The 14,651-nt window shown below is 47.7% G+C and overlaps 1 protein-coding gene across 1 annotated transcript in view; it reads left to right on the top strand.

Moving 5' to 3' along the window:
- Positions 1-14,651, top strand: part of LOC137414779 (ephrin type-A receptor 4) — a 104,473-nt gene that overhangs the window by 67,763 nt on the left and 22,059 nt on the right. Inside the window, exons 13-15 of the mRNA XM_078786681.1 lie at positions 1,010-1,219; positions 1,535-1,684; positions 1,782-1,975. Coding sequence (XP_078642807.1) covers positions 1,010-1,219; positions 1,535-1,684; positions 1,782-1,975 — 554 coding nt within the window. The remainder of the gene's footprint in view (positions 1-1,009; positions 1,220-1,534; positions 1,685-1,781; positions 1,976-14,651) is intronic.

Below are 14,651 nucleotides of genomic sequence, written 5' to 3'. Positions count from 1 at the left end.
ACCGAATTTGTTCAAACTTGGCACAAAGACGACATATGAAAGTATACATATGCAGATTCTTTTGTTTTGTAATCCAACCAAAGATGGCCAACTGGCGGCCTTTAACTCGTACAGCAAAATTACTAAAACCACGGGGGATATGACAATTTACATCTTTTTCTCCTTTTTGTACACTACTCCTTTCCTATTCCATCTTCAGGTGCTGCATGACGGCATCGTCGGGCAAGAAAGGGGCCCGGCGGTGACGCGCGCTGAAAGGGAGTACTCAGTTTTCACTCCAGTTGTTTGTTTGTTTGTTTTTTTCCGGGCGATATCTCAGCCATCCTTTGAGCTAGGAAGCTGAAATTTCGACACAATAGTGAGCACGTGCTTTGGCAAAAAGTGTTTTTTGTTTGTTGATTAAAGAATTAATTGATTAATTACTTAATTATTATCGATGAATTGATTACTTTTTCATTTCCTTTCTCATCTGGGCAATATCCCAGGCACCTTTGGAGCTCGGAAGCTGATATTTGGACACAACAATGACCGAATGATTTTGCTGTAAAGGGTATTTTTGATTTATTGATTAATCAATTCATCGATTAATTTATTTATTGATTAATTATTTAATTTTTGATTAATGACTTATTTAATTTTCAAAGAGTTACAGATTCGGATGAAACACTGGTGGTTGAGGTATGCTATTATCCAATTGATTAAGAAATTAATTATTTCACGATTATTGTTTATTTATTTTAATTACATAATCAATTAATAAATTATTGTACAACTCTCCCTTCCAATACCATCTCTATGTGCCGCCGAAAGGTGCCCAGGTCATGCCGTGAGTTGGAGGATATGTTATTGATTTATTTGGCATGGGGGCGGTACTTTTGGTATTTTATTTTGGTACTTTGAATGTATCTGTACCTGTTTATATTTTAAAAATTTAAAATCCGTTTTTCTTTTCTCTTTCTGTGTTTCTCATGCTATAATTCATTCACTTTTTCTCTATTTATATTTATAGAGAAACGATGGGCAGTTCACAGTCATCCAACTACTGGGAATGCTGCGTGGAATTGCCGCCGGCATGAAGTACCTGGCCGACATGAACTACATCCATCGTGACCTTGCCGCACGCAACGTGCTGGTCAATGGCAACCTCATGTGCAAAGTGTCTGACTTTGGCCTCTCCAGGGGCCTCGAGGATGACCCACAGGCCGTGTACACCACACATGTATGTTGCAGACACCACTACGCAATTTTATTTTCTTTGAGCCGGCACACTAAACTTCTAACCCTTTCCTCCGGTTTCTCAAATTGAATGAGTCAAATTTTTCACCATCATTAGGTTTAAGCACTTCTTTCATCGAACTTGATGTTATCTTGCAATCACATAATTGTCTGGTTTGGTTTATTTCTTGTCTGGTTCGGCAAGATACTCTGTATATATGTATTTGACCATATTGTACACGTTTAAGGTGTCTATTTATTGGACTGTAGCATTTTAAGGATAAAAGATTAAATTATGCACTTCTATGGTGGTGAGCAGGGAGGCAAGATTCCCATCCGTTGGACGGCACCCGAGGCCATCGCTTTTCGCAAGTTCACCTCAGCGAGCGATGTCTGGAGCTTCGGGATTGTCATGTGGGAAGTGATGTCATACGGGGAGCGGCCATACTGGGATATCAACAATCAGGACGTGCGTTGGTAGCCATATTGCCTTAATGAGGGAAAATGTGCTTTACTGCTTGCTGTGCCATGTGCTGGAAGCTAAAAGGGCATCAAATGCTTCGCAGGTGATCCAGTCAATTGAAGAGGGATACCGGTTGCCGGCTCCCATGGACTGCCCTGTAGCCCTGCACCAGCTTATGCTCGATTGCTGGCAGAAAGACCGTGCAGAACGGCCAAGCTTTATGCAGCTGCTCGCTTACCTGGACAGGCTCCTGCAGACACCTGCTGCGCTCAAGGCCCCGCCTGGAACCCCTCAGGGGTAAGATGGATAGAAATAGATGCAAGGCAGGCAGAGCAAAGGCATTACACAAATATGCTAAAAAAATAATCTGAATAACACATCATGCAGTACTTATGCTAAGTTATTCGCTGAAATTATGAAGATTTGTTCTTGGGAAGTGCACATATGACAAAATCATGAAGTCATGTTTGCACCAACCAGACATTGTGAAATAAACAAAAGGCTTTGTCATTCCTTAGAATCAACCATATCAGTGTCAATTCATGTATGCAAGTAAGAGTCAATTTAATATTGGTTATAACAAAAGATAACACATACTAGCTTGTATATATATTATAAATAGTATATATATATATATATACTATAGTAAATACATATATATATATATATATATATATATATGTATATATGTATATATATATATATGTATATATATATACATACTAGCTTGGCTCGGCTCACGCGCTTGCCTCACCACGCGTCGTTACAGAGGAACGGGCTTGTTTTAGCTGAGGATGACTGTACCTGAGTTGCTGTGTTGTCATGATTTACACCAATCACAATACAAACAATAATATTGCACAAATGTATTTGTAATATACGTGATATTACATTTTATAAACAATTTAACTTGAAGATTTAAGTAAAAAAAAAAAAATCTTTTAAATTTTTTTACAAAAAAAACAAACAAATTAAATATTTTCAAACAAAATACACTTAGGACATACCCACGGGAGAGGTAGGTGCATACCATGAGTTTGGTACGATTTCACAAAAGTTTGAGGGAGTAGCTCAGTGACAACATAACACAACACAGACACTGCATATATATATATATATATATATATATATATATATATATATATATATAATATATATATATATATATATATATATATATATATAATAAACAGGAAGTAAATTCATGTGTGGGGCTAGTGTGAAAAAATCTGACTCAACCTGGGACTCAAACCCACGACCCTCATCACTTACGTCGTGACAGCCCACTGAGCTATTGAGTCTCCGGGATATCTTCAGATATTTCTCACACTAACGCTGCGAGCTATATATATATATATATATATATATATATATATATATATATATATATATATATATATATATATATATATATATATATATGTATATATATATATATATATATGTATATATATATATATATGTATATGTATATATATATATATATGTATATGTATATATATATATATATGTATATGTATATGTATATATATATATATATGTATATGTATATGTATATATGTATATGTATATATATATATATATATGTATATATATATATATGTATATGTATATATATGCGAGGGCCAGTCAATCAGTCAACTTAAAATGGCGATATAAATTCGAGAATGTAATGTGTGTAGTTGTAGACGACATATGCTATATCTATGGGTAAGAACCATGTTTTGCCTGTTTTAGATCTGGCAACATTGAGCGTATGTCAGTAGAGCAATTCCAAGATGGCGGCTCCCTTAGAAGCATGCACCAGGGAGGAATAACGTTCTGTCATCTGTTTTTAGGAAGTGAGGGTGTGAATCCCAGTGAAATCCATTGCAGAATGAAGATGCAATATGGTCAACGCATGTTTATCGTTGCAGCAGGTGTACGACTGGGACAGGAACTTTAAAAGTGGAGTGTCCAGTGTGGAAGTCACTGCTCACTTGGGCCAGCCTCACACAGCTGACATACCAGAAATGGTTGCAGGAGTTGAGTGAGTGCTAAGGTAAAACTGTCACATTACGCTGGATGAAGTGGTCTCTGAATTGAACATTAGCCATGGTTCAGAACACCATATGATTCACAACGTCCTGGGGTTCCGCAAAGTGTCTGCAAGGTGGGTGTCCAGACAACTCGCACCCGAACTGAAAGAATGGCAAGTGGTCGCATGTGAAGAACTTCTGCGATGTTACGAAACAGAAGGCAATACTTTCTTACAGTGCGTAGTGACTGGGGATGAAAGCTGGGTCCACTACTTTCAGCCAGAAACGAAGAGGGCAAGCAAAGAGTGGCGCCATTCAACTTCACCGAAATCCAAAAAATTCCGCACACAGTCGTCCGCTGGAAAAGTGATGCTGACGCTTTTCTGGGATAGCCGAGGCCCACTTGTAGAGCATTGCATGCCCAGATGGACCACAGTCACCAGTGCGTCATACTGCGCCTACTGCGGCCTCCTTTAAAATCATCTGAACCCAGCAATCAGATCAAAACGTCATGGACTACTCACTATTGGTGATTTGCTGCAGCATGACAATGCTCGGCCCCATACTGCCCACGATAAAGCATCAACAATCGAGGACCTGCACTTTGAGTGTCCTCCTCATCCACCCTACTCACCAGACCTTGCCCCTTCGGATTACCACACCTTTGGGCCACTTAAAGAGGCGCTTGGTGGAACCACTTTCCGATCCGACGAAGAGGTCCAAGAGACGGTGCACGAAGAGCTACACAAGCAGCCAAAATATTTTTTTTCAGGAGGAATCCACGCCTTATTAAAGCGCTGGGAAAAATGCATTGAACGCGATGGAGAGTGTGTTGAAAAAAAACACAGTTGTTACACACGTGCATGCAATAAACAAGTTGTGAAAAATATTTTAAGGTTACTTTTTGACTGTCCCTCGTATATACACTACATGGCCAAAAGTATGTGGACACCCGAACATCACACCCGTATCTTCTCGTCAAACATCTCATTCCAAAATCATGCGCATTAATATGGAGTTGGTCCCCCTTTTGCAGCTATAACAGCCTCCACTCTTCTTGGAAGGCTTTCCACTAGATATTGGGACATTGCTGCGGGGATTTGCTTCCATTCAGCAACAAGAGCATTAATGAGGTCGGGCACTGATGTTGGGCGATTAGGCCTGGCTCGCAGTCGGCATTCCAATTCATTCCAAAGGTGTTCGATGGGGTTGAGGTTAGGGCTCTGTGCAAGCCAATCAAGTTCCTCCACACCTATCTCGACAAACCATTTCTGTATGGACTTCGCTTTGTGCATGGGGGAAATGTCATGCTGAAACAGGAAAGGGCTTTCCCCAAACTGTGGCCACAATGTTGGAAGCACACAATCGTCTAGAATGTCATTGTATGTATGCTGTAGCGTTAATATTTCCATTCACTGGAACTAAGGGGCCTATCCCGAACCATGAAAAATAGCCCCAGACCATTATTCCTCCTCCACCAAACTTTACAGTTGGCACTATGCATTCGTGCAGCTAGCGATCTCCTGACATCCACTAGGAGAACATTCCTGGCATGGAATTGGCCTTTTGTCCACCCTCACCGAGGGTGGGGAGTGGGGGAGTGGGGAGGATGTTTGAGGGTGTTCTGGCTCCTGATTAGTGGAGCCCGCCACTCCGCCCCCACCAGCTCTCTCAAAGGGACTCTGCTCTTTGATTGGTGCATATCCCCTGTAAGAGGATACCTGTCTTTCCCTTCCCCAACGCATACCGACATAATAACCTGAAATAAGGGCCAAAGATAATGTTCTGCTATGAAATAATTATTCTAATGGACCTGTATGGTGGTTGACATTACTTCTCAGCGGTTTCCCAAAACTGCAACAATATATATATATATATATATATATATATATATATATATATATATTATATATATTATATATATATATATATATATATATATTATATATATATATATATATATATATATATATATATATATATATATATATATATATATATATATATATATATATATATATATATATATATATATATATATATATACAGGGGGCTGCAAAAGTAGGTTTTCAGTAATGAAAAACAAAACCTATTTTATTGATTATACAAGCATATCAATAATAACATATCAATAATAAACATATCAATAATAAACATATTAATCCCTCAAATGTTCAAACTGTTTGCCCCCGGCATTCACACACTCCACTAGTCGAGTGTGGACACCCATGCACACTCTGGCACAAAGGTCTTTATCAGCATCAATTTCCTGGCAAGCCTCCCGTATGAACTGAATCATGGCATCAACAGAACGTGGCTTGCGTGCGAAAACCCTGTCTTTTACACATCCCCAGAAAAAGAAGTCCATAGGGGTGAGATCCGGCGAACGTGGTGGCCAGTCAACGGCTCCCCGACGTCCAATCCACCTGTTGGGAAATTCTTTGTCAAGTAGCACACGCACAGTGAGTGCGAAGTGTGGTGGCGCCCCATCCTGCTGAAAGTAGAAGTCGTCCTGCTGCTGTTGTTCGCGTACCTGTGGTATGATTGTATCCGTCAGCATGTTCAGATACACGTGTTGATCGACACTCCTGTGCAGAATGATAGGTCCAACGACACCTTTGCAGGACAGGCCAGCCCACACTGTCACCCCAGGTTGATTGAGCTGTTGCTCAATCGTGACTTTAGGGTTTTCAGTTGCGTAGTACACACAATTGTGCCGATTAACGGCACCCGATAGCTTAAAGTTTGCTTCATCGGACCACACGATTTTGCGCAGAATGCTGTCACCCTCTCATTCCTCGTTCAGGATGGCTTCGCAAAATTGTAAACGCCGATCCGAGTCATCCTCTAATAAACCATGTATCAATCGTGGCACGTACATTTTCAGTCCTGCACAGTGCATCAAACGACCCAACAATCTGCGTTCAATACCCAATTCAGATGACGCCCTGTTTTTCGATTTCTGAGGGCTCTGGGTAAATGCCAGGGCGACTTGCATTGCATTCTCTGGCGTTGTCACGGTGACTGGTCGACCACTCTTCGGCGAGTTGTGGATAGACCCTGTCCTCTCAAATTTGTCACGTATCCGGTAAATCGTGAGCCTCGTTGGTGGAGGCGATGCAAATGTTTCTCGCCACTGCTCTCGCACACGTTCACTATTCTCTGTCTTCCAGTACTGTTTCAAAATCCATTTGCGCTCCTCATCCGTTGAATTACCAGCCATCGTTAAATTTCCACTTCACCTGCAAATAGTAGATGTATTATAGAAAAAATTACGAAAAAAAAAATATTGAAAATGGTAATAATGATTTTAATGAATTCTAGTATTAAATGAATCCTAGCACCACTATTATTATACTGGTAATACTGGTATAATCCTTACTGTATACCTACTTTTGCAGCCCCCTCACCCCATACCCTAAAATATATATATATATATAATTTTAGAAACAGGAATCAAATTCCTGCGAGGGGATAAGTGTGAAAAAACTCTGACTCAATGCGGGGCTCGAACCACGGACCTCCGTTGATAACACGTCAACAGCCCACTGCGCTATTGAGCCAGCCACAATCTCCTCAGAACTTTTCCACACTTAAAACTGCGAGCTTTATCACCATCTCTCTCTCTCTCTCTCTCTCTCTCTCTCTCTCTCTCTCTCTCTATCTCTATCTCTATCTCTCTCTATGTATATATATATATATATATATATATATATATATATATATATATATATTGTTGCGAATATGGAATTTGGCCTCCATATCCGCTTGTAAATATTCCCCTATTTCCCCAATACTCCCCAACTATCCCCAATCCCCCATTCCCTAGTCCCATTGTCTGTAAACAACACTCTGTAGAACCGACCTTCCCCTTTTTCCCCCATTAAATGTCGTGCCCAGGTCCACCGCATCTCACGTAGACAACTTTCGGACATCTTGCTAGTTATTCTTAGTCTATGTCAGTTAAGGACTCCTTTCCATTAATTCTGACTCTTCGATGCACCAGAATGTGATTATATGGCACCAGTAGTGAGTTTAGGACCTTCCCATACCTCCTTCCATCTTCTTCCCCAAACAACAACAACAACAACAACTACAGCTACAACAACAACTACAACCACGGCGCGCGGGGGGAGTGTGCGTCCTCCCACCAGCTCGGTTAGCCGCCATGACCATGCGCTCCACGGGGTTACCACGAAGGGGCTCCCTGTCAGCCCCTCGTCAAGGGCGGAGCCGGTAACCCCCCCGCATGCACCCAATGAGAAGCAACGAGCCGATTCCATCTGGGGCGGAGCTAACGAGCCGAGGGCGTGTCACTCCCCGCCGGATATACGCAGCGACTTACCGGATGTGAGGTCAGATGCGCCCCCAGCTTGAGACGACAAGACGCCACCTCGAGCGCTGTGACCTCCCTGCATCTCTGGACCGGACCGATTCGATCCTGTCCCTGAGCACAAGGTGCACCTTGTGCTGGCCATCGAATACCCGCTTTCCTTGCCATCAATCCCCGTGTGAGTCAGCCTTTTGTCCCGTTTATCTGTCGTCTGTTGGGGTTAATATAAGAGTGTGTCTAAGTGCCTGTCTTTCTATGATGTCCCTCTTGTAGTTGTAATCTAACCTTCCGCCTTAATATAATCTCCTCCGGAGGTCTCGAGAACCGTATCCCTGGTGTCGTGTCATTTTAATCCCAGCCGTGTGTCTTTTCCTTCATTGATCTAGCGCAGCGCGATTAGTCAACGTTCGGGTATAATCGGGTAACTTGTGCAGACGTGGTCATACCAAACCGCTCGGTAAATAACATCTAAGCCGCGTCTGTAACAATTGGTGTCGAGGAGTGGAATTCGGACCCGGGACTAAATTTATTAGGCCCAAATTTGTAGTATAATCGACAATTCGGAGCGCGTTTCCCGCGCGAAATTATAACGGCGAAATTTGAATTTGTTATACGAAAATAAAAACCCGAATTTTGAAAGTCGCGCTATGGCAGACCAAGACAGCTGGGGTCCGGTAGTGGAGAGTGAGGCAGGGTCGGTCCAGGACCAAATTGAAGGACGCGAGGAGAGCGAAGCAGTGAGGGCGGCAGGGTCGCAAAATAGCGTTGTCACGCACGAGGTGGCCACGGCGTCCACGCCCGCGGCAGCGCCCCTGGTGGATTCGAACCTTTTCCTCCTGCAAATGAGGGCCCTTATGGAACAAATGGTGGGAATGAGGGCTGATAGTGAGCGATTTGAGGGCCAAATGGGGGTAATGGGAAACCAAATGGGGGTAATGAGGGACGAAGCGAGGAGTACCGGTGAGGGGTTAGACAATAATTTTAAGGGTTTAGACAAGAAATTTGGGAAGTTAGACGACAAATTTGAGGGGTTAGACAACGGGATAAAAGAGGTGAAAAAGGGGTTAATGGGGGTAGAAAATAGAATGGCTGCCCAGGAGAATCAGATAGAGGGAGTGAAAAATGGGTTAGAGGGGTTAGAAAACAGTATGGAAGGCAAATTGAGGGACATGAGGGACCAAGCGGAAAGGGAAGTTAACCAAATGGGGCAGCAGATAGAGGGGGTCAGAATGGGGGTAGAAACCAAACTGGATGCTCACAGGGAGGAAATGGAGCAGATGAGGGTGGCATCTGGGCAGGAGATGCAAGTGATGGGAGAAGAGATCAGAAGAGGAGTGAGTGAGGAGGTCGGAGGAGTGCGCGAGGAGGTGAGGCACTGTAAGGAGCGCATGGAGAAGGAGGTGAGAAAGGGGACTGTAAAATTGCAAAGTGGTATAGAGGAGTTGACGCTGGGAGTAGAACAACTGACAGTGGGACAAAAGGAGTTGGGGGACCAGGTAAAGAAGAACACAGCGGTAATAGAGGGTTTAAAATCGACACAGAAGGAAATGAAAAAGGACGTAGGGGTAATTAAAAAAGAGTGTCAGACGGTACATGAGGACCTGACGAGGAAAATGGACAAGGTGGTAGAGGTGATGGAGGTTAAAGAGCGGGAGGTGCGGGAGCACATAGAAAAAAATAAAGTGGAGTTAGAGGAAGAACTTAAAGGGGCGCACGAAGAGATGAAGGAGATGAAGCAAAAATTAGAAGAAGTGGAAGAAGGGGTGAGCGAAATTAAGAAGCGACGGAGAGAGGATAAGAAGGAGATAAAGGAGGAAGTAAAAGAATTGGTCCAAAGTCTGTGTTCGGATCGTGATGATGTGCTCATTAACCGGATGAGGGATTCGCAGGTGATGGAGGAGAAGCGAAGAGAAAGAGGACCCGGTGTAAGTGGTGACCAATATGGTCGTGCGTATGATGCGCCAGGTGATTTAATAAGCTTGGGGGTCGAGATAGACCCGGATGTTCGTGAGAGGCCACGAGTGAGGTGTATGGCTGGTCCGGAGGGTATGGAACGAGAGGTGCGAGGTGTGGGTGAGCAAGGTTGTGGTGGTATGGAATGGGTAGCGGGTTGCGGAGGTGTGACCCATGCATCGACACCAACAGGGGTAGTTGTTGGAGGGACCGGGGAGGCACGAGAGCCCCTTGGGGGTAATGTACTGTGGGGGCCCGGCCGGTTCGGCCCCGCGCTGACCCCGCAAGGGGCGACGCACGGGGTCCGGCCGGCGGGCAACGACTCGCATACGAGGTGGTCCCACAAGGTCCCACTCGCGTCGTATGATGGCAAGAGTGATCTACGCGCGTACCTGGCGCTGTTCGACTGTGTGTGTAAGGGTAACGGTTGGGGTGAGGACGAAGGTGGAGTACACCTGGTGGCCGCATTGCGCGGCGCGGCGGCGGAGGTGCTGACGGCATTACCAGCGGGTGCTCTCACCCTGCCAGCCCTCCGCGACGCCCTAATTAATCGATTTGGCATAGAACAGCAGAGCGAGCTTGTTAAAGCTCAGCTCGCGCTGCGAAAGCGCAAGCCCCAGGAAGCCATCGGGGAACTTGCCCACGACATTCGCTGCGCAGTGGGGATCGCACATGCTAGCATGGCAGCGGATTCCCGGGAAAGCCTGGCGCTGGACCATTTTATCCAGGCCCTCCCGGATATTGAGCTCCGGCAACAGCTCGCCATGTGGCGCCCGCAGACTCTGAGCCAGGCGGCTGATGCTGCGGCCCGTTGGGAAGCAGCGAGGCCCCTGGCCTGGGGGGGCGAGCGTCTCGCAATGGCGGTCCGCCAGGTAGGACCCCCGATGGAGGGCGGACCCCTTAGGGGGCCCGCCCCCGACGTGGGTCCTGACCTGGCGGGCATGGTCCGGAGGCTGGTGGACCAGCGCCTGGCGGGACCTGGACCATGGCAGGCGGCCCCGGAGGTGGCCCGCGGTGGACCACGAGCGGGTAATCCAATTCGGACCTACAGGGGGGGAAATTTGGAATTCCGGAGGCAAGCACCTTATCAGGTGAGGTGCTATACCTGCAACCGTCTGGGTCACCTGGCGCGGTACTGTCGAGCCGCGCGCCGGGATGATCCCCGGCAGTTGAGGTCCTCAACTCCGCCCAGGGGGGAGCGGGTTAGCCGACCCCAGACACCCCCCCGCCAGACCCCGGGAAACTAGAAGGTGTCGGGCACGTAGGGCGGTGGTCAGCAGAAGAGGATGGAGGAGAGCCCTCATTGACGCGACAGGTCATTTATTGTGGCCAAATTGGAACCGGTAGCCTGACAATTAGATGCAAAATTGCCGGCGTGGGGGTAGACGCCGTAGTGGACACAGGAGCTAGCGCCACGATCATCAGCCCTGTGGTCCTTGATTCGAGCGCAGGTGGCTGGGATAAGATCCAGCGCCTGCAAAATTATAGTTTGCAGCTTGCTACCGGGGTAACGGCCCCGATCATAGGGCGTGGTTCTGTGACCCTCAAGTTAGGGTCAGTAAGGAGGGAGATAGATGTTTGGGTGGCGGAGGTGTGCGACCCATGTTTAATAGGGTTGGACCTGTTGACTGCCAGCGGCTGTAAAATCGACTTGTGCCGGGGGATCCTGCAGGTGGGAGTAGAAGAGCTGCCGTTAGGGGGAGTGAGCACGGCCGAGAGAGCGGAGCTGGAGGCTTCCGAGGCCGTGACCATCCCCCCAAGGGCCGAGGCGATAGTGCCGGCCCGGTGGGCAGCTCGCCCAACGTGGCAGGAGTCCTGCGGCCTGGTCGAACCGGTGGCAGCGCAGTCCATACCGGGTTTAATCGTGGGCCGCACCCTTGTAAAAACGGACGGACCGGTAGTGGCCGTCCGAGTAATAAATATGAGTACAGAACCACGCACTATAGTAAGGGGCACGAGGGTAGCTGGCTGCACCCCAGTTGAGGAAGTCGCGACAGTGAGGGGCGAGAACGTCCAGCCGAGCCGACCCCGAGGGGAACCTTCAATAACAAGTAGGAATTGGCCCGATCCCATTTGCGAGATGGTAAATCGTAGTAGCGTAGAGTTGGGAGGTACCCAGAGGGAGGCCTTACACAAACTGGTTGGGTCCCATTTGGACCTCTTCTCCCTGTCCACCGAGGATATTGGACGTACGGGCCTGGTGAAACATCAGATCCACACCGGTGAGGCCCGGCCTATTCGTCAGGCCGCCCGACGGCTCCCTTGGAGCAAGAGGGCGGAAGCTGACGAGCAGGTTGAAAAAATGCTCGACGCAGGAGTGATCGAGCCCTCGGGAAGTCCTTGGATGTCACCTGTTGTGCTGGTCAAAAAGAAGGATGGGACCACGCGGTTCTGCGTGGACTATCGCCAGCTAAACAACGTGACACTCAAGGACTCATATCCCCTGCCAAGGATTGATGACACCCTCGATGCCGTTGCGGGCTCAAATTGGTTCACAACTTTGGACCTCAAGAGTGGGTAGTGGCAGGTGGAGATGGATAGGGCAGGGAAGGAGAAAACGGCATTTTCCACAGGTAAGGGACTGTATCAGTTTACTGTGATGCCGTTTGGTTTGTGTAACGCCCCCGCCACCTTTGAAAGATTGATGGAGCATGTACTAGGCGGCATGCCATGGCAATCATGCCTGGTGTACCTGGATGACGTCCTGGTACATGCCCAAACGTTCCCCCAGGCAGTAGCTAATTTGGACCAGGTGTTCGGGTGCCTCAGACAGGCAGGGTTGAAGCTGAACCCGAGTAAGTGCACTTTGTTTGCAAGAGAGGTGGCCTATCTAGGTCACGTGATCGGCCGCGAGGGGGTAAAAACGGACCCAGACAAAATTAAAGCAGTAGAGGAGTGGCCCGCACCACGTACCATCAAAGAGGTGCGGGGATTTTTGGGACTCTGCTCCTACTACCGGCGCTTTGTGGCGAAATTTGCGGAGTTGGCCCGTCCCCTCCACCGGCTTACGGAGAAGGGGACGCGATTTAATTGGACACGGGAGTGCCACGAGGCCTTCCAAAAATTGAAGGGGTGTCTAACATCCGCACCCCTTCTAGCTTACCCCACTAGCGACGGGGCATTTACCCTGGACACGGATGCGAGCCAGGAAGGATTGGGCGCAGTTTTGTCTCAGACACAGGAGGGCGTGGAGAGAGTGATTGGTTATTATAGTCGGGCCTTAAGTAGGCCCGAGAGAAATTATTGCGTCACTCGCAAAGAGTTATTGGCTATGCTGGCTGCCATGAACCATTTCCACCCGTACTTGTACGGGCGGAAATTTTTGGTTAGAACTGACCATTCCTCCTTGCAATGGCTCCTTCGGTTCAAGGAACCGGAGGGCCAAATTGCAAGGTGGTTGGAAAAGTTGCAGCAGTACGATTTTGATGTGGCCCATAGGGCCGGGAAGGCCCATGGTAATGCGGACGCACTCTCTCGGCGTCCTTGTCTGGGGGAAAACTGCAAATTTTGTGCGAGACACGAGGAGAGGGAACAATTGGGCGATTCGGACCCGACCCTCGTTGTCCGGGCAACCCGGGTGAGAGGGCCAATTTTGCCACTAACCGCAGATGAGGAATTCGGAACTTTGGCATGGAGCACGGCCCAGCAGGAGGATCCTGTCCTGGGGCCAGTGTTCAATTGGGTCAAATTGGGGCACAGACCAAAGGGGGAAGAGGTCACCCCCCTCGGAGCACAAACAAAGGCATATTGGGCTCAGTGGCAGACCCTGGAATTGAAAGGCAACATCTTGTATCGCAAGTGGGTGGAGGTTCCCTCTGATAGAACTTCCTGGCTGGTGATAGTCCCTGACAAATTCAAGAACGTCATATTGCAACAGGTGCATGGTACCCGCTCCGGCGGCCATTTGGGCAGGACAAAGACAATATCGCGGGTACGCCGGAGGTTTTATTGGGTGAATATGGGGCGCGACATACAGGACTGGTGTCGGAGATGCGACGCCTGTACTGCCAAAAAGGGACCAGCACGGAGGATGAGGGCCCCCCTTCAATTACACCAGGTGGGGGCCCCCCTAGAGCGGGTGGCCATGGATATCCTAGGCCCACTACCCCGCACCCGCCTAGGTAATAAGTACGTCCTCGTTGTGATGGACTACTTCACCAAGTGGCCGGAGGCCTACGCCCTCCCCAACCAAGAAGCAGGGGTGGTAGCGCAGGCCTTCGTGGAAGGATTTGTGTGCCGGCATGGGATTCCACAGGAGTTGCACACCGACCAGGGACGAAATTTTGAGAGCAAATTGCTAAAAGATGTGTGCAGTCTCCTGTCAATTCGGAAAACAAGAACCATGCCCTTGCGGCCCCAATCTGACGGGATGGTGGAACGGTTCAACAGAACATTGATACAACAACTGGCACTGTTCACCGCCACCCGTCAGGATGACTGGGACGAACATCTCCCTTATTTGCTCATGGCCTACCGAACCAGCCAGCACGGGGCCACCGCATGCAGTCCAGCGTTGCTTATGTATGGGCGGGAGTTACGGGCTCCCGCCGACTTGCTATGCGGTCCCGTGCCAGACACAGTGGTTAACCCGCCGAGGGAGGGGTACGCACGTCACCTAGAGGAAGGCATGGAGTTAGTCCATGCCTTCGCCCGCCGCCAACTCCATCTG

The sequence above is a fragment of the Myxine glutinosa genome, chromosome 11 (assembly GCF_964187855.1).
Source record: "Myxine glutinosa chromosome 11, kmMyxGlut1.1, whole genome shotgun sequence".
Taxonomy (NCBI): Eukaryota; Metazoa; Chordata; class Myxini; order Myxiniformes; family Myxinidae; genus Myxine; species Myxine glutinosa.
Note: the sequence above shows the minus strand (reverse complement) of the source record. Positions and strands in the feature narration are given on the sequence as shown.